This window comes from Apostichopus japonicus, chromosome 20 (assembly GCF_037975245.1).
Source record: "Apostichopus japonicus isolate 1M-3 chromosome 20, ASM3797524v1, whole genome shotgun sequence".
NCBI classification, from domain to species: domain Eukaryota; kingdom Metazoa; phylum Echinodermata; class Holothuroidea; order Aspidochirotida; family Stichopodidae; genus Apostichopus; species Apostichopus japonicus.
The window spans coordinates 13,135,622-13,159,845 of record NC_092580.1 but is presented as its reverse complement, the minus strand read 5'-3'; the positions used below and the strand labels follow the sequence as shown (position 1 = coordinate 13,159,845).

At 38.6% G+C, this 24,224-nt stretch overlaps 1 protein-coding gene across 3 annotated transcripts in view; it reads right to left on the bottom strand.

Annotated features, from left to right (window-relative positions):
- LOC139962043 (cAMP-dependent protein kinase type II regulatory subunit-like) overlaps nucleotides 1-24,224 on the bottom strand; it is a 114,923-nt gene that overhangs the window by 18,346 nt on the left and 72,353 nt on the right. For all 3 annotated transcript variants that reach the window (XM_071961882.1, XM_071961880.1, XM_071961881.1), the window contains exons 6-10: nucleotides 18,692-18,756; nucleotides 16,650-16,806; nucleotides 15,821-15,922; nucleotides 4,385-4,459; nucleotides 1,804-1,869 (exon numbers count right to left, since the gene is read on the bottom strand). In XM_071961882.1, coding sequence (XP_071817983.1) covers nucleotides 1,804-1,869; nucleotides 4,385-4,459; nucleotides 15,821-15,922; nucleotides 16,650-16,806; nucleotides 18,692-18,756 — 465 coding nt within the window. The remainder of the gene's footprint in view (nucleotides 1-1,803; nucleotides 1,870-4,384; nucleotides 4,460-15,820; nucleotides 15,923-16,649; nucleotides 16,807-18,691; nucleotides 18,757-24,224) is intronic.

Genomic DNA, 24,224 nt, shown 5'->3' with positions numbered 1-24,224 from the left:
GCTCTGGTCGTACAATTAAATTAAAAACATGATGAGAGATGTAACACACAGATGAAAAAAAAAGAAAAGAAAATGAAACATGAAGAATAGAAAGAAATCCTTTCAGTCATACCAAGGTCAGTTTCACACCATGATGACAAATGTACCGGGATGGACAGAGTAAGAGATAGAAGTGGGGTCAGGAGAAAATGTCAGAGATGGCAAACAGTTACAATAAGGTAGGGAAAACAGACAAGATTCTTGTTGATCTTGAAGACTCGACATCACGACACACGGTTAGTAACGGGAAACATTGAGAGGACAGAGACGAAAACAGGTATCTCGAGGATTGTACAAATTAACTCAACATGATGATACATAGTAGGGAAGGAAGGATCCCAAAGAAAACAGTCATCTCCTCGGTCGAAAAATTAACTCATCATGATCATGAAATGCCACAGTGGATGATAGAGAAGGAAATTGACGACCCATTGTTCTTTCTACTAACTCAACAAGATGAGAACTTAACACAGAATTATAGAGAAAGTATGAGCAATCGCTGATACCATTCATGCTGAAAGCTGACGGGATTTGCTACACGAAATGAAGTAAAATATATGGAAGGAAAAGGAAAACACATATAGAGTACAATTAGCTGAGCCAAAGGCGAAAATAGTGGGAGGGAAAAGAAGGCCCTATTATCCTTGAGTTGCCTTTAAATCCATCAGTCACCCTTCTCAGAGCAGCTAAGAGCAAGTTTGGACTGCTTTGCTTAATTTCAGCTTTAACGATAGGATCGCCATGTTCTCAGTGTCCTACGTGTTATGGCGATATATAGAAACAGATCAGATATAGAGTTTAGGTTTAACAAATTATTTATATACTCGCCGCAAGAAATAACACGCGAACCCAGTCAGAAATGAGGACTGACTGCCAATCCTGATTAAGACACCTTTCTCGCATCCAGTTCGCAATTTTAACAAACCTACAGAGTATTACTCATAAACTAGGACAACATTTGAGATATCTTCACAAAAATGTAGGTTAATGTGTGTCTAATTAACATATTTGATTCAATTTTGAAGCATTACATCACCCACGTCCTTTTTTGGGGGGGGGGCTGCTAGTAGTCAAATGGAAAATGGAAACTACAAAAATTTAAGAAAAAAATATGTTGGCCTGATTTCATGTTTACATGAACAATGATTAGGGATGCTAAATACCAAAGGTTACAAAATTTTAGTATTTCCAATTAACAGCGTAAAACAAAAGAAATTGGCAAAATCAAATTCTCAAAATGCTGCGTTTAAGCGCCAAATATAATCCCAATTTGGATTGCTAATAGTGTATTAAATTGCTACTCAGTATGGCAACTCCCAAGATGAAACAGCAACAGATAATTAATAGTACACACGGCAAACATTTCCAAATAGAAACAAACAAAAATTTAAAGAACAGGCCAAGAAATGAAGCACGGCAAAGGGGGAAAAAATGAAATCAAGTCCAGCAAGATTTCTGTGTCTAATAAAAAAACCTAAACTTTTGATTCTATTTTCAATTCTTCTGATTTCAACTCGCAGTGGTTCAGTAGTGGACATTTCCATACAATGAAATTTTTTGATATTAGTGCAGACCATATAAGCCCCACTGTCCTAAGGTTCGTATATGTGACACCGACAGGACTCTTCCACTGTAGCGCATGTTAAACACTCGCACGGTCGGTCAGCAGAATCCAAACAAAACAATAAGCAAAAAAAAACCCAAAACAAACTGAACGGAAAACTGTATATATTATGAATGCATGACCAGTTGTTTGTTACTTACCGTGTTTTTCATACTGACACGTACGGTGCCCTCCTCGACAAAGTAACAACCGTCGGCATCATCTCCCTAGAGTGAAAGAGAAGAAGGTGAAAGACTTGTTGTGCCAGGGAGGGAAACTGTCCAGGAAATTTTGACACAACGATTCATGGAATCGATAAACTGGAGGCGACAATTTTGTTAAAGACTTTTAAAGATCGTCTGCAATGGACTCAAATTGGAAGGATGCTGATAGTTTACACTAAAGAAACTTTCTCAAAGTACTTTAGGGACGGTTCTAAGATGCAGCATTTGATTGGTGCATTTCACATGGTGGTTTGGGACCCCCTTGCTTCCCAACTTTTGTGGGTCGCTTATCAAAATGGGGTTGCTAAGCTTTGACAAAGGGTAGCAAACCAGGCTTGCTGAAAACAAAAGAAAAATAGATCGTTAAGCGTTTTTTTTTTTTTTTTTCTGTTAGAATCTGACAGTATGATTTTTCCATTTTAAAACTTTCAGTCGACGTGCAATCAATTGCAATCAAATCAGTCGATGTAAGCTTTAATGACCACTTGAGGAGGATATCCATGGGGGAAAATTTAGATCTTACAAAATTAAAGGGTTGCGACCGACCCGTCCAGACCCTTAAACATGAAAATGTGATCTATAGGTGGGCCATAAATAATGGGTAATATTTATAATCTTTTCATTATCTTTTTGTGGTGTGTTTCCATATTTATGAGAAAACACATATCACCTGGAAAGCAGATACATGCAACCCATCAAGAAAATGATTGTCAACAAATATTACATTTTCTTGTATCAGCTTTTAATTCATTATGTTATATACCTCAGAGATATATGTATTTTTGCAGGTGAAGCCTTTTTGGGATTAATCTTTGGGTTACAAGTGTGTGTGGGATAATCCTCCATAGTATTATTTTGTGTAAATGAACAGAAACCTGTCTAACTAACTGTGACTTATTGCCCCATATATTTGCTCTTTTCTTGGTGGAATATATTTAATATTGTCATGTCATGGCTAATACATGTATAATATATACTGCAAACCTAAACAACATTGCCTAGATCCAACACCACCATTTATCATTATATTCATTATCAAAATTATATTGCACAAATAACATAAAAACCTATCTATCTCTAACTATGGCTGATTGCACCCTCCCCCTGCCCCCCCATCACCCACCCTCATTTTTTTCCTCACTTTTGTAGTTTGAAAACTAATTTCAAGCCCCCCCAAATAAAAATGTTAACAATTTTCACCATGGGAAGCTTTACTAATTCCACTTTACAAACTCAGAGAAAGGTATAAACAAGAAACCAAGTTTGGATTTAATCTTTGGATTACAGAAAGGGATAATCCTCTTATTGTTATTTCACGGCCAATACATGTGTACATATATATATATATATATGTATGTATATATATAATTATTCTAAACACCTAAACAACCTTGCCCTTGTCCCAACACCACTTCTCATTTTCAACATACTATTTCTACAAATAAACAAATAACTACATGACTTATTACCCCATATTTTTTTGGCTTCTTTCTGCAAACAGTTTCAAACCCCCAAACTTTTTGACAATTAGCAAATGGTTGTATACAAAAACAGGCTCGGTGGAGCAAAAAAAAACATAAAAGCCACAAAATATTCCTTCTAGCTTCCAAATTATCTAGGTCTTTTCCGTTACCTCTTTACCTTCCGACGGATAACAAACGTTTCCATGTATAACGACAGAATCGATGACAGAAATCCCCCCCCTGTCAGACCCCCCTCCTGTCAGAAGATCCTACTTAGGGAAATGAGACTATAAGTATCTTGTCAAACTATGTGTTAGTCGCAGGGATCATCCATAAAGACGCGCTTTGCCACCGCCGATTTACGGCCGGCGATGGAATCTTGCGACACTGATGGATGGAGAGACAGATTGAACATTTTCTTACACTTCCTCGTGAGAATTTTTGCTTCTATGCGGATTCGGCCTTGTCACGTTTCATATGAGAATAATCTTGAGTACTGCAGACAACATTTTAAGATAAATAACTTTGAACATTGCTGAGTACAAGCGATAGGCTTTTCTCTTGCACTCATGGAGACCTACCTATCAACTTCATCCATGCTTTACTTTGAGAGTTTACCATGTTTACAAAAGTTTTTGCACTTTTTGGAGTCTTGTATGACCTTTGACATTGAAACAAAACTATTAGGGTTCTGGTTCTCTAATTGCAGTGGATCCACTTACCAAGTTTTGAAGGTCAACCAAGCTTTACTTCTGGAGCTACTTAAGACCCAAATTGAAATTTCACTTCCAAGAAAACCTGCAAATTCTATTTTTTTTTCTTCTCACTGGAAGGGTAAACCTACAAACTGTGTTGATATTCATCAATGCTTCTGTTTTAGGCGATTTATTGTGAAAAACAAATTTTTAGTCCTTGACCTCTGGTGACCTTAGACAACCTTTCACCTCTGTTGAAAACAGTTGGGTTTTCTTCTTCTTTTCAATATAGAGGTGGGCCCACCTTGCAAGTAGAAAATGGTCAAAAATGCTTTTAATTGCTTTTCCGTTCAACCATACCTGAGATATGATGCATTGCCCGTCAGAGTATGGCTTAGTGACCAGAGCATCTGCTAGATTCATCCTCTCGTACGGCTGAAAAATTGAAAGAGAAACAAAGTTACTGATAAAACATCGAGAACAATTTCGTTTCAAACAAATGCCTCCCTTTTATTCTTTTTTTTTTTTGTATTAATGTGTTTAGCTGTTAGGGTTATTTGACTAGCCATGAAGGTTATATTCAAAAAATGAAGAAATTTTACAAATGTTAATATAATAATAATTAATAGAGATATGGATGGTGTTTTCTCTTTTTTTCCCCCTTATTAATCAGTCTCTACTAGACATTCATATAAGGGCAATAAAAACAAAAGATCGATTTATGCAGGGACAATTTTTCTGCAGTCCATTGATTGAATATTCAAACAGTAGTTTACATCTAGCATCTGAGAGTCTTGTAAAGTACAAAATAAATTATTCGGTAATGTCAGAAGGCTTTAAGTATGACAATTCCAGAAACTCAAGATGATCAAAGCACACACACAAACACCCACACACCCACACGCACACACAGCTGCTGTGATGATATATATCGTGATACGATCATGCTGAAAACAAGAAAAGTCTCCACAAAAGTATATCCCTAATTCTGGAGCTTTAAATTCAAATTCCCTGATTTCCTTCGGAGAGAAAGACTTTAATACAAAGAGTGATCTTTTCATCTTTAAACTGTTCTTTACGTTTCTCGACTGGGGCATTTCAAAAAGTGACAAGCATGCCATAGATCTCCTATGACTTAGGGTGGAAAACAGCTGCCGGCTATTTTTTTGGAAAGTCCGTACAATAAAATCTAGAAGGAATCGCATAAAATCTAGGGGGACACGTGTGAACTTTGATACTGTACCCTACAGGGAAAATGTAAAGAAGTGTAACAATTATCACTTTTAAATTTTGTACAAAAGAAAAGGAGAGAAAAAGCACCTTAGCCGCTCTAATAAATGGAGTTAAGAGTGGGGGGGGGGGGGGAGGGGGGCAACATAGGTGAGAATGTCTTAGTTTAGAATCTGGAGCTTTCCATCTAGTAAACAGTTTAAGCTGATTAGGGTTGAATCTGAAATCACGATATTTTCCTTGTTGGATAGTTTTAGTCAAATCAATTCTGGTAATTTATAGTAACTTCTGACACCATTTGCTACTGACTGGCTTTTTTGTGGATAAAAGGCAGAGGTTAATGCACGGACAAGAAGGCCGGGTAACTGAAAGGTCGCGGTGGTCAAGATCTACTGTAGTCGATAAATAGAGCGTGTTTATCGCGAGCGAGAAATTTCTAGCGGTTTTTCATCTGATTTGAGCTACCAAATGTTTTAAGTGTCGGGCAGGGCTTACAAAAGTCAAGAGAAGACTTCCTGTACCGTTAATCAATTTGACACATTTTCACGATATATGTTTTGTTTTAATAATAACTGGAAATGGCCGATCGCCTGTTGCATGCGCAGTCATTCTGACTTCCCTGGTTTTAGTTTTCAATAGTTACAGGTATGGATGTAAATAATATAGCTAAGGTTCCAAACACTCCTTGATGCCAAAAAATTATGCTTTGTGAATACAATGTCCGCATGCTCGTTTTCCAACTATCATTGCAGGAGATTGAGCAAAAGATCAATTAAAAAATCAATTGTCAAATTAAATAGGTGTTCGGGTAAACTTGTAATTTTTCAAGATATTTCAAGATGCCACAACTATGCAACATGAATGTAAACAAAGAGAAGGGACTAGGGGGAGGGGAGTTGGGGGGGGGGGAATTTGTGGGATGTAAGGAATAAGGTATTCTTCAGAAGCCTGTTACAAACATTCCCACAATCCCCACATTATCAACAGAAAATTCACTTCTTCCACTGATATCTCTGACAGGAGTAGCGGGTTTAACTGAATTCATAAATATAGTCCTTGTGACCTCTGTTGACCTCTGCAATGCATGACTCTTAAGCTCTACATATAACTGACCCATCACTGTATGATAACTTGACTTTAAGTAAAAACTGGGCAAAAGTTTTGCACAAATTTTCAGCCTAGGAAGATTATACCTACTTCTCAAAAAGTTTACAGGCTTTACAGAGATACAGTACATGTTGAGTTTAAACTCCAAGATCAGATAGACTGGTTGGTGCGTTGCCACTGGGCATACATACCGAGACAAATATATATGTATATCTCAATTATGATCAAATTTTACAATATGATTCCCATTTTGATTTTAGCTGTAAATTAAATACTCAGTTTCCAGATAGCATCTGGAATGCTACATTTGGGGGGGGGGGGGAGAAAACACACACACACCCAAAAACAAAAATTTAAGTGTTGACTTTACCTAAATGTGATTACAGAATAAGAATGCTTTTTTGTTTAGTCCGCTATGATGCTCGAGTCATGCAACACACTGAACGAAGGCTCGAGCAATTAAACACGGAGATGCGCAGATATATCAGGAAACGAAACGATGTAACCGAGCCATTGACTGGAGGAGTTTTGAGTTTCTACTGGCCATGAAATCAGAGACTGATCAATAAATACACTGCTCCTAGCAATTATTGGCAGACCTTCCCATAAACTATCACTTATCCCCTCACATTCATCTTCGGGCTCAAAGTTTGTCTTTCAGGGGGAGTACAAGCATTACACGATGAAAGTGTCCACATAAAAACCAGTCACCGAGTCAGAATATGCTGCACGTTTTATAGCAGATATGTAGGAGAAGATGCACAAACCCACTTCAGTCTCTAAATGAAATGAAATTTGATGACTTTAAAGACTTAAAGTATCATCTTTCTCTGTTTATATACACTTCTCCTTTATTCGCTCATTTCCTCCATTTCTCATATCCTTTCCACATAACTGATCTTTTGGAAGAACTTTACTCAACTTTAGCGGAATGATGAATGTCTCGAGACAGCAGCTAAGGCATTAAAAGTTGACTCAGGCAGTTAATTACGGACCATACTCTTTGAGAGGACATGAGCATCTCATGTGTAAAGACAAAAGTCTCTGAATAATAAAGTGTTCCTTTTGTTGGTGACGTACATGCTAACTATCACACACACACACACAGTGCTGAAGATAATGGCTATAGTTTGCACCCAGCCTACTGTACACCATGTGTACAGAATCTGAAGCCATTGCCTTACGACTGTGCGAACGAACGGACAATCAACCAAGGAAAGGATGCATCACCTGACACATTTTGAACATCTCACCCCGGGGTCGTGACCTGGTACTGGGGAGAGTATGCCACATACCTTCATGTGCAGAGATATATGTGCCGTGTCTTCATGCACCTATGCGCTCAAACAGAACCACTCTTAGTTAACGATTTAACAGTATTAATACACGACTGAAACCAACCTATCAATCTTTTTCTAGTTTTACAGACAGACAACAGACACCTTCAAATCTGCGTTGTCTCCGAGAAAATGTGTGCGCAAATATTTGCAGTGTGCTTGTTGAAGCTAGCCTCAGACAACAGAAACCACTGTAGGTATTATAAGCAAGAGCTTGTATCACTGCAGGACAGTCCCAACTCCTCAATTTCCACATAAATCACAGCAATTGTTTTCAAAATCTCCATTGTCTTTATCTATGAGAATGTGAACACAGGAGAATGTGAACACAGGAGAACATGAGCACTGTAACAGGTGAGTGGGGCAGGACAGATGATGCTACCTCAAACAACTATCATTCGCAAGGATTACTTCATTTACGGCTCTACATTTGGCACAGGGGTTCTTAACGTTGTCCACTTCTTGCACCCCTTAGCAATTACGAAAAATACATTTTTCACCCCTCAACTCCCCCCCCCCCCCCGCCCCACTCAGTTGTGAATGAACTGAATCTTTCGGGAAATTTGGTGCTTTATTTGCGTCTTCATATAGCTGTGTACCCCTCGGATGCCTGCCGGGCACCCCTAGGTGCATGCACCCCAGGTTAAGATTTAGCATAAACAAGGATTTAATTATTTAGTACGATCCAACGAGGAACGTTTCTTGCATTTCCTTTTGACAAGATATAAATTACATCCGCTGTCAAGTTTTTTTATAACCATCTGAAACCTTTTTCACACTAAATCGTAGATTTCTTAATCCGAAGGTAGAAGTTACAAAAAACAAATTCCGAATGACCATTCCTCTCACTCTCTTCCCCCGCTCTCCCCAGCCCCCGCCAATCCCTGTTCATCAACCACAACAAAAAAGAGTCCTCTTCATCGTTGACACTAAATGATCCGCTTCCCCCACCTGCGAGAGAGTACGGTACGAGATGCTCCCACAATTAAACCAAACGTGACGAAAGGTATACCTTCGGTCAGTGACTCACGAGAGGAGAGTTCTCTGTATTATAGCTGAGTCTCTGTACGGCGGCGCATTAAGAGGACTTTGTTACGTAGTAAAAACTGAAGAGGGTGAGCTTTCTCGAAAAAGCAGGTGATAAGAGGCGCAAGATAAGATGTTTCTAATGAATGGGAAGGATGGTGAAGTGGCCCCTTGATTGATGGATGAGAGCGAAAGAGGACTGGGCTATTAGCTACGACTGTTTAGGTGAAACAACTCGCGACGTAGGACTAGAGGAAGGGCCCATTTTTTTTTTGATGCTCTTCTTCTTTTTAAAAAGTTTTATTGTGTAATCAACCCGTCACAAGTTTAATGGCATTGATCAGGACAGCTCGGTCTGTCCTGACAGATGGCGATGAGCTGACGAGTGGTGAGATGCTATATATGCTTTAACAACAGAGTTAATGGATTTCTAATCCGACTGCAATACAAGGCAAAGATATGCAGGATATCGGTGTGCTTCTCGGCCTAGGAAGACCGAACAGTACAATATATGCACAACTTTAATACTGGAATAAAAAACACCCTTCTGGCTTAAAACGGATATTATAGTGGCTGAAGTTGATTGCTTATTAAACAAGAATTGCTGGAAATATGTTCTACATGGATATGGGTTAAAACATTTTGGTTTTCCATGGCAAAGATATGGATTTTTTATTTCCCCCTTCAAATTTGATGATTTGGAAATTTAGTGAAATACATTCATGCATCTGGCCACAGTAGAGTAACTGATACCATTATGGCGGCAGTTGCAATGTATATGTCTGATTTTCTTTATAATTTTTTTTAATTTGTTTAACCAGGGAGGGTGGGGGGTGGGGAATTAATATACCTACAAAAGACTTGTTGCATTTCATGAAATTCAAAGCACCATGTACATTGTATAATTTATCACATTTCAAGGATAATTCAACATGACAATTATAATAGGAAAATGATTCAAATTTTCCAAAGATCAGCTACTGTACCCCCTGATGACGTCACAGATGACATCACAGACCACCCATTGAGATCCACTTCCTGGGGTACTACAGGAGGGCTTCAGAGCAAGTGAATCAACTATCTCTCAAGGTAGGGAGACGATACTGAGATGGGGGGGGGGGGGTTCTTCGACCAACAGTGAGGAATATTTTTAACTTTATTAGAGTATCCCATAAAAAGACTAGTAAACTCACAAGAGAAGGGAGCAAAGCTTAAAACACAATCAAAAGGGAACCCAGGCCTGCTACAATTTTCTATAAATGCTTTCCATTCATCGAGCAGGAAACAAAGCAGAATTTTATATCATTGTTAAAGACTTTCTGACGCATCAGGGTTGGCGGTAACGTGGACTGGTTTTACATCTCAGTACAAACTGTATCCTATCACGCTCTACACTAAGGCCCGATAAAGTCCCATATACCCGTGAAAAAATTATCTCAATTTTACAGATTAGCTTAGAATTTGGTTGAAACTGTCAGACATTTTGATGCTCTCAGCTTGGGAGTGGGCATTTTGACAGTGGGTGATTTTTGTCCCAGATTTCTGAATTGCTAATTGTGATTTAAACATGTTGATTTGTTTAATGTGATCTGAGATATTGGCATTGCTTTCATTATTAAATACTGCTTTTCCTTCATATTAAAAATTACGCAGAAGTAGAACAATGGGAACGTGACAGGTTTATGACTTCTGGTGACACTGTGATGTCACACACTCACAAACTGGCAGCCACCTGACACAATTTTCAACAATGATATCTCTAAAAAATGAAATAATAATTTAAAAAAGGTAAAAAAACAGCAATATTTCTTAATAGCTTCTGGTGCATTTGTTTATATTCCCAAGCATAAGAAGAGATGGTAGTAGGTTTTTTTTATTCTACCTTTCTAGGACAGGCTTACCTTGTACTAAAAAATATAAACAAATTGAGTAAATATAGAAAATATACTAAAGTAGAATGAAAAACATTGCACTGTTTGCTACCCAGATGTGCCTGACAAAACAGACTGCGTCTGGTGATATATTTTAGTGAGTCTTCCACAGGTCTTTGAGATTCATCATGGTATCAATGACATTTCAATGAATATCATATTAGTTTACACACTTCTGCGACTCACTGGAGCATGGATTTAATCACGAGCCTGTCTCTTTTTTTCGGAGAGACATTTAAAACAGATTTAGTCCCCTACCTGCTGAGTTGTTTACAAAACATGAAAGGGCAAGGATGAAGTGAAATATATGACTAACCACCAAAAAGTTAAAGTTTAAATGAAGTGACTTTGAAGGGATTGCACAGAAAGCAAAAAAAATTTTCCATTAACAAATAAAATGCTTTTTGTAGATGCATGTGTGTGTGGGGGGGAGGGGGGGGGGTGTGCAACTGGAAAGTTTGGACTGTTAAAGTAACCTTGTATTAAATTTACCACTTGGTTACATTCAAATATGGAAATACAGACCACTCGCTGATAAAATATAATTTTTGGGGGTTACATTTGCAAGCTGAATGTCCTCTCTACTATACATACACAGAAATTTCAGTGTCAATGTCAGCAAATCTGCTCTGTGACGGTACATTTTAGCATAAAATGAAACTGTTCAATTTCACCTATAAGTGGACTACAATTTTTTTTTTAATATAAACTGTAGTTTGCACAAACCTTTAAATATTCAAAGGCTTTAAACCTCAACTCAAACCTCTTCTGAAGTACTCTACCTCAACGTCTTTTTCAATAAATTCACAAAACAACAGTTTTCCTAACTAAGAAAGAAACGGCCAACTTCCGTCTCGATCGTCTCGGCCTATACGGCCTCGAGTCAAATTGTTTCCGGAAACACGAGACATGACTTTAATACGACAGAGAGGGTTCTCGACAACGCAAAGCCTGTACTTCTACAGAGATCATTGCTTTCAAATGTCCCGATGAAGCATTTTTACCGGCACCAAGGAAAAAAACCTCTCCGATATTTTATCTTATTCATTCCATGGATATCCAAACTCCATTAAAATTGATTTCACATTTAGCAGCCAAGAGACCCTTACCATTTGTACAGCATGAAAGCTCTTTCTTTCTAATAAATTCGGTTGACCGATCAGTCCCATGGGATGAGCTCTGAGATTGCTCTCACAGTCAATTTACTCTTAATCAACTAAGATGGAACAGACTTGGCTAATTCCTACAACTTCTTTGTGGAGGGCCGCTGATTTTTAATTTCATTTGGCTACTTTTTTTATCCCCCCCCCTTAAGTCTGTGGTCTTTGATGCAACTCCAAGGTAAATCATCCCTTCGGGCTACGTACGTACGTTTGCTCTGCTTATTCACGTGTGATCCGGTTTGGTTAAAATCTGTAAATTTAGCTTGGGATGATAAAGAGTTGTAGGAATGAAGAATTCTTTTACATTTGGGGGGGGGGCGATGGGGGGGAGTCGCACGTTTGCAAGAACTGCCATCACGACACGAGAGTATAAAATTTATAGGATTTAATGATCGGCATATCTCTGCCAACCATTATTTCACATAATTTACTTCACCTTAATTTGATTTGGGAGTACTGGCATAGAACCTTTCAATGAAATATTTAACATAAATACACATACTTTACCAGAGACAAAACCCCAAACTCTGAAAGCGAGCAAGTAATGTAAACTGCCAACCTGGGATTAGCCGGCTAGCAACATAAATTTACTCATTTTAATGTTTTAAAGCAGATTTCCAAATTTGCTAGCCAGTTTTTTTTTTAGACAATTTTACCAAATCTAACCAAAATGACAAAAACCATGGAGATTGTAATTACTCAAACTAAAGAAAACTCATTTTTACACCCACATGGGAAAAAAAAATTGTAAAAAAAAAAAAAATAATATGTGGAGACCCCTCTTTTGCTTAACATTCTGAATAACCACTTACAAAAAAGAAGAAATGGAAACCAGAAATTTTCAAAATATTTCTTTGAAGTCAAAGTGAAACATTCGTAGAAATGCCAAATTTTTTAGTTATCTAAAATCAATAGTTGAAAGATACATCATCAAACGTCGAGATGATTTTTATTGATGGAAATGTTTGCAAAGCTTTCGACATTCCCTTCATGACAACGAATCCTACTGTACCTACAGAGGACATACATCCAAAAATGATTTTGTGACATGACACCCTGCCCACCCGTCATCAGAAACGAAAAGGTTCCAATATTCCTAGATGAGGCTGACGTTTGGATGGTAATTCAATCAAGGGGGTGACTGGTGACGTCAATAACATCTCAAATCTACATTTCCAGCTCGATCATTTAGAATTAAGATGGCAACAACTTCAAATGTATGACTTCCATCTCATCCGATATGGAAGAAGGCAAGTAAACAAATGTTGCGGTTTCAAATATGAAATAACAGCAACATGTGTGATTGCTATATTAAAAGTACAGAGTACTTGAGTACTGTTTGTAACCTGACTAGTTCAGCAGAAAACATTTAACTCATTAAAGCAATTTTTTTTTTTGGGAGGGGGGGGGGTTATATTTGGTTTTACATTTTAAAGACATTTCAGACCTCCCAGCAGCTCTTCAACAAAACAAAGGTTTTGTTAAAGGTTGTAAAAGAAGAAATAAAGGTTTTTAAAGGCTTCAAACATGAAAATAAAGGTTTTTTAAAAGTCCAAAATGAAGTTAATTTGTAACATGATTAAATCAAATTCACCACCATTTTTAATTTCCCTTCTCTAAATAAAGACTTTCACTACCTTTTAACTTGAAAAGGAGAGTTGACCCGTCAGGTATATTGACTACAATGTGAAAGGGAAATGTCGTAGCGTAGCGAAGAAACTAAAAAAACAGGAGACAATTAAAGAGTAGAATGAAGTAAATTCAAACTATAATTATTTTTGGGGAGCATTTATAAATACTGTTTGTCCTTTCATACAGTGTGTTACATGCAGACGATAAACTTCACATCGTGGCATACAGGGGAAAAAATCTTCTTTTCATTCTCTTCACATGAACTGTTTAATATCGAGAGAAATGAAAATGCTGGCAGACATAGACATGATTCTACCCAGTCGATACCAGAGGTTTCAAGGTCTTCAGAAAACATGACCGAGAAGTTATTGCTTGTAAGGCGACCTACTGATGCACTCTTGTTAAATGCAAAGTCTGTTGATTCACCGAGATTCTGCGAGACTGCCCCGGAGGTTTAACGCAGATTGACTTCGCTTTGTACCCGTGGATGCACGCAGCATCACGGTTTATGTCAGCGAGCCTGCCAGCCCTTTTCCGAATCGCTCGGAGCGTTTGATTTGGCGACGAGAATTAAACGTTCCTGACGTGTTAAGCTGAACATTAATGACACATCGTGAGGTGCAAATGCCACAATCAATTCAAGAGATATTAACTTCACCGGTTACAAGTCTATGGCATTGCCGTATAGAATGTTCTGTTAGCTGGGTCACGGTGGAATGCGACTGAGGGGAAACTGTAGGAGTGAAGTTTATTACATTAAGAGGCGGGGAGATAATGGCACGCTTGGATCGTCTTTATCTGACTGGCTATTCAGGTAGAGTCGAGAAACATTTTATATAAAGTCTTTCCTTCGGTTTCTTGCGGCAAAAGAGAGAGATAAATCGATAGAACACAGAAGTTATTAGCCTATACAAATGTCTTAAAGGGGTGGCTGTACACGGCAGAGACGTGACTGGTGATTGAGAGCAGAATGATCAAAGTAAAACATCTTCTGCTTTTTGGTTCAAATTTCGTTTCATTTAAGCACAACAATAACATCGCTTGTACATCGCCATGCATGCTAAAAAATTGAAAGGACTAAGGGCACTACCTCCTCCATCCCCCAACCCCCCCCCCCCCCGACACTGGACCTTTATTTTCCATCAGTGCCCCTTTCAATGATTTAATTGACCAATTTAAGGTGTCAGGAAATAATAGATATTACACAAGATTTCATTAGAGACAATGCCTTTAACAGTACACATAATTTCCACACAAAAAAAATCTGCCGCACATCTTTGTTCCCAAGTATGGACTGACTGAAATTATTCGCGCCACTGAAAGACCTCCTTCGAATGAAATTAAACTAGTCCAGAGTTGGTTTCTATGATGAGAATCGGGAAGAAAATTTTGCTCTCCCCCCTCCCCCCCCCCTTTTTTATCTTGGAGGATGGAAATATCAAAACAGAGAGCAAGCCCCCGGAAGTAATCAAAAGAGGAAAGCAAAATGCAAAATGAATTTGTAAAGATTTTATCTTACTAAACGACAGGAGAAAAAAAAAAAACAGCACGACTTTTTGAAATCGTGTGACAAGTACTGAAGGTACGGAAAGGGTATTAAAAAACCTTCAGACTCTGGCGAATGTCTACTAAAGGGATCGAGGGAAAGATGGCCATGTCATTGAATGTATCATTTTTTTTTATCTTTTTTAAAAGCCGAACTCCTGTCTGGAAATACTGAATGCTAAAATACTGAATTTTGCAGAAATTGCTAGTAGATGAAACGGGATGATGAATTCCTTCTGGTTTTGGAAAATCCATGATTCCATGTAATCCACTTTGCAATACTCATGTAATACGATGCCAAAAATACAGGCATTTACATGCGCGTGTTAAAGGTTTCTCAACAGCAGATTTGCAAGGAAGAGGGCAGTGACCTTAGAGAGGGTAACTAAACTCACTCCACTTTTGAAGTTTTTTTCTCATTGATTACATTCGACACTACCCCCCGCTGTACCCCCCCCCAAAAAGAGGTTACTATTATTTCCTTCTCTGAACCTGTGCTCGTTAATATGCCAAAGCTTCAACAACAAAGAATCAATCGATTTGCATTAGGAATTGGTTTAAAATGCTGGGATTCTAAACGACTGAGTAACATCATGCACAAGTGGGCTCTGTGGTGTCGTTTTTCCTTTTTTGCTCCTTCTGTTTCTACCTTCCTTTTTGCTGAACGACTTTCAACAAAGCAGGCAATACTGTGATTCATAACAAGAGGAGAATATCATGGCATCACACAAACACACACAGAATGACAGACAAACAGAGAGAGAGATAGAGAGACAGACTCACAGACAGACATACAGACAGACAGACAGAGAGTTTGAATCTCACCTCTAAAGATTTCAGCATGGATACACTCTCCAGGAGGTTTTCATACACCCTTCGTTTTCTCGCCGCGTTCTTCAGGACGATCCTTCGGAAAGAATCACGGCCCTGGGTGATAAAAATGGGGGAGCCATTAAATCTTATTTCCAAATATATAGCGTCTGCTGTGGGAGATCAAACGTTTCCAGTCCGTCATGCTTTTTACCGTCAATGTTTAAGTTTTAAGCTTTTACAACCCACCCCCCATAAACACAAATCATATGCATGACGTTAAGTGCCTGCCTCTAAGAGACTGAATCGATAAGCCATGCATGAATTGAATTCACTCACTGAGTGCAGTTTCCAAGAGGTAAAAGAAAAATCACTTTACGTCCCTCGACCTGAAAACACGAAACAAGTCGTTAACCAGAAGAAGAGAAAATCCCAGTTGTACATGTGTACGTGGTAAACGACCATCCTCACTGATCTATGTGATAGAAATGGTATAGACTTCCCCAAACCACTACCGACAAATATATAACAGTACTCCATTCTTTGGAGGTGTTTTAAGTGCTCCAACATATGTACACTAGGCTACAAAAAGACTTGAACAAGTCAAGAATTACATCACTGGCCCAGTTAGTACCTTACGGTTTGATGCTCCTCTCTTCTTTGAGCTCTGTAGTTTTTAACAGGATTGTCTCAGGCAACATTCATATCTTCAGTCCCTCCGTCCTCCCTCCGTCCTTCCTCCCTCCCTCCCTCTGTCCCCCCTTCCCCCCTCCCTTCTCCTCCTCTCCCCCTGCAATGCAAACTGTTATCTTAATGACTTCTAATGCCCATTAAGGGCCCTTACCAAAGCCCAGATAATGCCGTTGTCTGATGAGGCTACGATCGTCGCGGCCCTGGGAGTGTTGTACATCAAGGCTAGCTCTCCGAAGCTGCCCGTGTTGTCGTACATTCCGACTTTCTTCACCTCGCCGTTTATATCCTTCAGGATGTCAAAGGTGCCACTGTCAAAAGAAAAAATAACTGGAGAAATTGCACCACATATTATGAAAGAGATATAAAACTGATTGGCTAGGACTATAGATTCTTACTACTGTGACCTGAAGTCAAAAGTCTGAGCAGGAGGTATCATCAATCTCCTCGTGATAAAGTTGACAGCACAACAGATCATCCTTGGATGATATTCAACACCTTCTGGCCTTGAATAATTTGAAACATATTCATAAACACACGATTCGAAGCCATAAAAGTCTTGCAAAGAAAGAAAAAAAACAGCGTTGCATCTGAAGAACTGACCTGTTCGTCTGTGTATTATATACAGTATTTGTATACAGTATAGTCCAGTTACTTAAAATATAAACTTGATGGCAGCACCTCAGCTTCATGAAAGGGTCATTTCTCCAAACTTAAAAGTGTATATATATAGAAAAACGATGCCATGACTGATTGAAGTGGTTTCTAATGGTGATGGTCGTCAACATACCAAAATTTAATTTTGTGCGTTAAGTCATCCTTTACAATATCTATCTATGCAATGTACCTCAAAAATATATATCATAAAAAAAAATTATCAAGTATAACAAAGAGTGGGTTTAACTTTTTTTTTAAAATGTCAGAAACCTTTCCTGCCAAAAAGTAATTTAAAAAAAATTGTGTGAGCCAACCGTGAAGCAAAATAATTTTTTCCGAAAAAAAAAAAAAAACACCAGAGACTGGATAGCAGAACAATCTTTCTCTTTAATATATATTCAACATTTTTTTATGCCTCATTCCGAATAAAGTCTTTCAAGGCAAACTCTGTAACACAGATGACATTTTCAATTAAGTGTCTTTTAAGTCCTCCACAACCAACTAAGGCGGAATGTGTCAGATCTGTCATCAGGGTATTAATTATACAAACGATTGAGGCCTCCTACATAGCTTTGTTTCCAATTATTCAAAGAAAAGAATGAAAAAAAAGGAAGAAAAAAAACACAAGGCTGTAATTGGATAAGATTCGATGGGAAAAACACATATGTGGCAAGATATTTGTCATGCGGCGAGAAACTAATAAAGTGAAGAATTTCAATAGCGTGCGTAGTAACTATTGAGAGACAATTAACACGTGTATCACACAGATATGGACGGTATGGATGTGAACGAAACCAGCGCGGGGGGGGGGGGGAAAGTAAAAGAACCTCTGCAGATGAAAACTAGGTCCGAGTCACAGCAAGAGGCTATAATAATACTTCATATTGTATGAATATATGTTCATAGACATATTTGGCAGAAATTGCATTTTAATTTCTTTTTTGAGGGGGGGGGGGGGGATGGGAGCCGCCTTATGCCACGGTAAACATGATTCAATTCACATAGTCCATTTTTCATTCATGTAACAGTTAGGATGAGAATTTCATCTGCATGTTATTAGATACTTTTTAATGAGTTGTTTACTTGGCAGGCCGGATATCTGCCGTCCGCTCGACATGTCGCCCTCTAATGACGTGTTGCCCAACAGAGCTGTTTAAAGGTCACCTGCATTTCCCCCAAAAGATGCTAGAAAATGTCTGATAATGGTCACCATGTTCAACTCTCAGCAAGAGTATTATTACCACTATAACAGCAGACGAGTAATCTTCTCTTCCCACAGTTCTCAATGTCTGGAGATAATTTGGGAATCCTGAACCATTGGGAAAGTACTTTTGAAACGTCTAGCATTTAGAAACACATGTAAATTTTGGGGCCAATGTCGTTCATTAGCTTATATAGTTTCATTTGTAAATCTGTTGATTTTTTGATAGATATTGCTTTACGTGGTTTTATGTACAGCTATGATTGGCCACCATGCTGCATGGTGTGTGGTGCCATGGAATGAACACATACAAAATGTCGCTTGACTTCTTTACTCACGAATCTATAACGTAAAAGTTATCGCCATCGTCTCCCTCATCGATAATGTGTTCTCCGCGAGAAGTCTGGGTTGGAAAAGAAAGAATGCTTATGTAAACTTTGCCAAGTCCAAATATGAATTATGATATGACTACATAAATGCAAATTATGAAAGCCTGGCAACCCGCTCATGAGCCATGACCGTTACATTATTCTTATTCTTATTACATAAAGACATATTTCAAGACTTCGTACCATAGAATGACATTGGATCAGTAAGGGGGAGGGAGGGGGAGGGAGGGGAGGTAGGAGGGAGGATAGCCAAACTTGCTTGATGTAAAAGCCACACCTGAAAAACTTTAGACATTGAGAGCTGCCAGTTATGAAAACAAAATTCCATTTATATCAATTAACATTCATATCTTATATTCAATAACTGCGATGCAACAAGGAACCGTACCGTCATATTTTCCATGAGCCGCAAATTAAATGTCATAGAGCCGTACGTAGCTCACGAGCAACGGTTTGGCCGCCCCTGCTCTATAATGTACACGGTGTTGATAATACTTATTAGCATTACACATACTGCACAGATACAGATCACTGGATCATATTTCTGTTCTATACAGACTTTGGTCATCCTATGGAGATGTTTCTGCAACCATAACACATCTCCATGCAACCATAACACATCCCCGCAGCCATAACACATCTCCATACAACCATAACACATCCCCATGCAACCATAACACATCCCTTTGCAACCATAACACATCCCCATGCAACCATAACACATCCCCATGCAACCATAACACATCTCCATACAACCATAACACATCCCCATGCAACCATAACACATCCCTTTGCAACTAACCAGTTGACCAGTTCTTTCACTGCAGTATGCAGATTGTTTTTTTAGTTTATTGTTTAAATTTTATAAGGACCTAAAAATATTCCAGATTTTATCATGGCAATACTGCCAGGGCTCCCAATACATTCATGGTGTAATACAGTTTAGACATACAGCATGCATTAATTCAAAATAACTTTGCATGAGGTCACCATAAAATATAGTAGGCACTGTAAATGTCATGTGCTGTCACAACAAAAAGGACTGAATTCCTGCAGTTATTTATTATCTAGTTGCTGTATTTTAATCATTTTGCAATATTGCTGTGAGGAACTTATTGAGCAGAGTTTGTATGATGAACCCAGCCAAATCTATACATATATGTAACGCTCCCATTATTAAAACTGTTTGGAATTTGATGTAATTCACAAAGTTCAAATATTCATTGAAATATATATATGTGGAGCTCAAAGTGAACTCCTGTAACTATGTACTGTACTACTGTAGTGTACTGTAGATCAAAGCTATAAAACCACACCTCTTGAGGTACAAAGATGAACAGAAAATGCCCCTCAAACTGATATGGGTACTCAATTTAATTACTATTGGCATTCACTTCAACAAAATGAAGGTACGTATACGAACAATCATAAAAAACTACCCTTCTTTGATCCGAGTTGATAAAGTGTGTAAACGAAGAAATGTTTAGGCAGACTAACCTCATAAAGTACAGTGCATTGATACAGTATGATATTTTGCTATAAGTTTATTTCAATCACTCTTCATACAGCATGCATGCTTGCAAAGAGACTAGATCTGTGTAACGTTACATTCAAGGAGACATATATTGTTAAATTATAACTACACATTATATAGTGTACTCATATGTAGAACAGTACAGTACACAGTACACATATAAAGTGAGTAACACAGTATCCATTCAGACAATTTATGAAAACTTGAGTACTAAAGTGTAAGTGTATCCAGCCTTCTTTCCCTATTCCCTGCAATCCCCACCCCCCCCCCCCCCGCCCTCCACTGTACTTTCTGAACCCTCTTGAAGTTCCACCTGCCATTTTATGTACAATACAGCTCTCTGTATAACGACGCTATACTGTTATGGTGCAGATGTGACATCCAGCTTAAATACCGACATTCCTTGAATACAGTGTGACATTACGAATAATATATATCCAGTTTAAAACTTGATTTCACCATCATACTCGCTCATGTGTTGGAACGTTTTCCACAAGAGTTATTTAAAAAGACTGTTTTGAATCTATCAGACTCGTCACTATTAAATTACACCGGAATTTTCCCATGAAACTTTATTTTTCATCATATACTGAAAAGGTCATACTAACTTGGCCTCCCTCTCCTTAAGTCCCTCCTCCCCCACCCCTTTTCCCCCCCACATCTTCCACAAGATGAGATTACTGGAGAACCTAGGAGATTCCCAATAAAACCGCAAGAGTTGGCAAGTCTACATATCTTAAGACACCTATCTACCTATTTGTCCCAATTTTCCAAGTACTGTATCTTCTCTCCTCTGACAAACGAAGTTCTAAACATTGCTCTGGGTGTGTTCAATGTTTTAAGGCACATGGGCAAGTACATACATTAGTGTTTGCACGGGTTATCCGGGTACCCGGGTACCCGCCCGACGCGACACTACCCGGTTCCTAATTTATTACCCGAATCCTACGCAAAGTGTGATTTAAAAAAAAAAAAAAAAAATCGCAAACGACGGTTAGGCAGATTTCCCATTGACTTAGTGTGGTGTTAGGCTACAATGTGGTCGAATATAACAGCAATAACGAAGGTACCCGCCCGACGCGATATATACTACCCGGTTCCTAATTTATTACCCGAATCCTACGCAAAGTGTGATTGTTTTAAAAAAAAATTGCAAACCGATGGTTAGGCAGATTTCCCATTGACTTAGTGTGTTGTTAGGCTACCATCTGGTTGAAGATAACAGCAATAACGAAAGCTTTCCATAGATATCTTATAACTGCGTCACAATTTCAGCTAATAAACAGATGGCTAGGCTAGATTACCCCCATTGACTTAGTGTGGTGTTAGGCAACCATGTGGTCGAACGTAACAGCAATAACGAAAGTATTCCATGGATGTCTTATAACTGCGGCACAACTTCAGCAAATAAACAGATGGTTAGGCTTAGCTAGATTTCTCATTGACTTAGTGTGGTGTTAGGCTACCATGTGGAAGAAATTATTATTTATTCGTTCGTTTATTTCATGAAAGGAAAGGCTGACAAGGAATTTTAAGAGATGTTTATGGATTATAGACGGGATAACTAAAAAATAGTAATCGCAAGTGGCTTTTTACTAATCGTTTTTTCCAAATGCGATCAAATTGCGCGAATCGCGCAATCTCGCGGCTAATGCTTAAGAGCTAAATTGGTTATTTATATGGTTTGATAATAGACGTGCACGAGCAAGCAAAAGCAGCGGCGGCAGTGCGATGTTAGTAGTAATGCTAATTATAATTAAATAATTTATTTATTAACAAGTTAATGAAAGAAACAAAAGCAAATAAAAATTATTGAGGAAGGTTTTATACCTTATCTTACACCTACGTATTTGAACATGAAAACGTTGTCAGTAGAGAATATAATGCATTTGTTACAGCATCCAATATGTAATTTCTTGAAAATTGTGATACACGAGGGTAAACAAATTTTTTCCGGGTACCCGGATACCCGACGGGTAACGGCCCTCGGGTACCCGGTTCCCGATTTTTGGACCCGTGTAAACACTAACATACATGTACAACATTTCCCACTAATATACTGACTATTAAAATGATATGAAGAATTACACCCCCTCTTATTTGAAACCTTATATACCAAAATCTGGCCTCAAACAAATTATCAGCTCATAGTCCATTAAATCTCTCCAGTGTCTTTCCCAGGCTTTTAGACTGGCATGTTTATCGGCTTCCTCCTGGCATTCCACAAAAATATGAATGGGCTCTACGTCACAGAACGACCAAACGCTGTCAGAGGGGGTCGCTGAACATCATGGTTTCCGAAAGAGAGTCACACGATATCAGGCAACTTGACAGAACGTGAACTAGAGATATAATGTATCACTTTTTTGGGAATTTTCATAGCTTTTCAAGCTTAATACTGTAGTTCCCAATCACAATGGAGAATTTGTTCATATATTAACAAGGTATCTACAGTATGTATGTAAGACTGTCCTTTTTCATAAATTGAATGTTAAATTCATGGTGGGTTTAAGGTTTAAACGACCAATAAATCCCTATAAATCCCAAAACTGACTGGTTTGGATATTTACGAGTGACGGGCTCACCTGTCTCCCCACAACCTAAGCACTCTCGTTCTACCGTGCCTAGAATGAACTGGTCACCTTTTAACACTGCGCACCCTCTACGACTGACCCCTCCGGTCATTGCCCTTCCTTCTCAATCTACAGTCCAAAGTGCCAGCATCATGCAATTTTTCATCTGGATTTTCTAAACATTATTCGTAAACAACTGTGACCTAGGGGATTTTAATAGTTTTTCCATCCATTGGATGATGAAGTAGTTTACCAATAGTGCACAGGCCAATAAGTATCCTTTTTTGCATAGGGAGGGGTCTTCGGGACGTTTTTGAGGAGTGGTTTCCGCCCTGTTATATACTCATATAGTCTGTTGTACGTGTAGCAGTTCCGTGAACTGCTTACGCTAGTTTGCCTGCTCTTTTTCCCTGCCTCACATTACATCTTGTGGATTGTTCGCTCACTTGTATATATATTTACTTTAATTTCTCTACCTTTCCCATTAATTCTAAGCTCTTTACCGGGGTTTTCTTTGTGGCTTACTTACTCATTGGCTTCACCTTTCTAGGTGTTTCTTGAGCCAGTATGTTACTACTCTTGTTAGCCGCAAACATCTAGGCTAAGCACGTTGTTAAGCTACTCCTTGGCATCACTACTCTTTGTTAGCGGCAATCAAATCTTCCAAAACCTGCCTGGTTTGTAAGATGATTAATAAGATTGCAATTAATCATACTTAAAGCACTCATCTAGATTTTGATACAATCATGCTCAACATTTCGATGATGGGAGGATAAATAGGAGATATATACACTTGACATTGAGCTCTTAGAAGAAATTTTCTGCAGGTGGGCGAGTGGGCGGGCGATCTAACATCCAGCCATGGTAACCGCAGTTGCATGTGACTGCCTCCACGGGGACGACTCGATCCTGTCGAGACTTTTATAATGCCTATTCGACCTTGTCTGAATTATTTCATGAATCTTGATGACGTACAACACAGAGACCGACAGGACATGCGGCTACGGCTCGTCGTCGAAGGTCACGAAAAGAATGCGATACTTTCGTAGGCTCAAGGTACAGTAGATGCCACTCCTCTGAAGGGCAATGGGGTTGTTATCGTAAAAGAACATCTGAATTGTAACATACTATGTAGGTGAAGGTCGGGTCAATGTCTACCACACGACTTTGATCTGAATAAATTAATCACTGCATTAGCAGCTAGGACTAATGTTTTCCTAAGCCGTTTGAGTGGTCTTATTGGGACAATCAATGCATCTATTTCAGGACTGCACACACATGAGTTTTACAATAACAATCAGATATATATATCTCCCATATTAAGTTTATTTTTCCTTCTTTTAAAACTGATCAACCAGCAACTGCTGGTCGGACA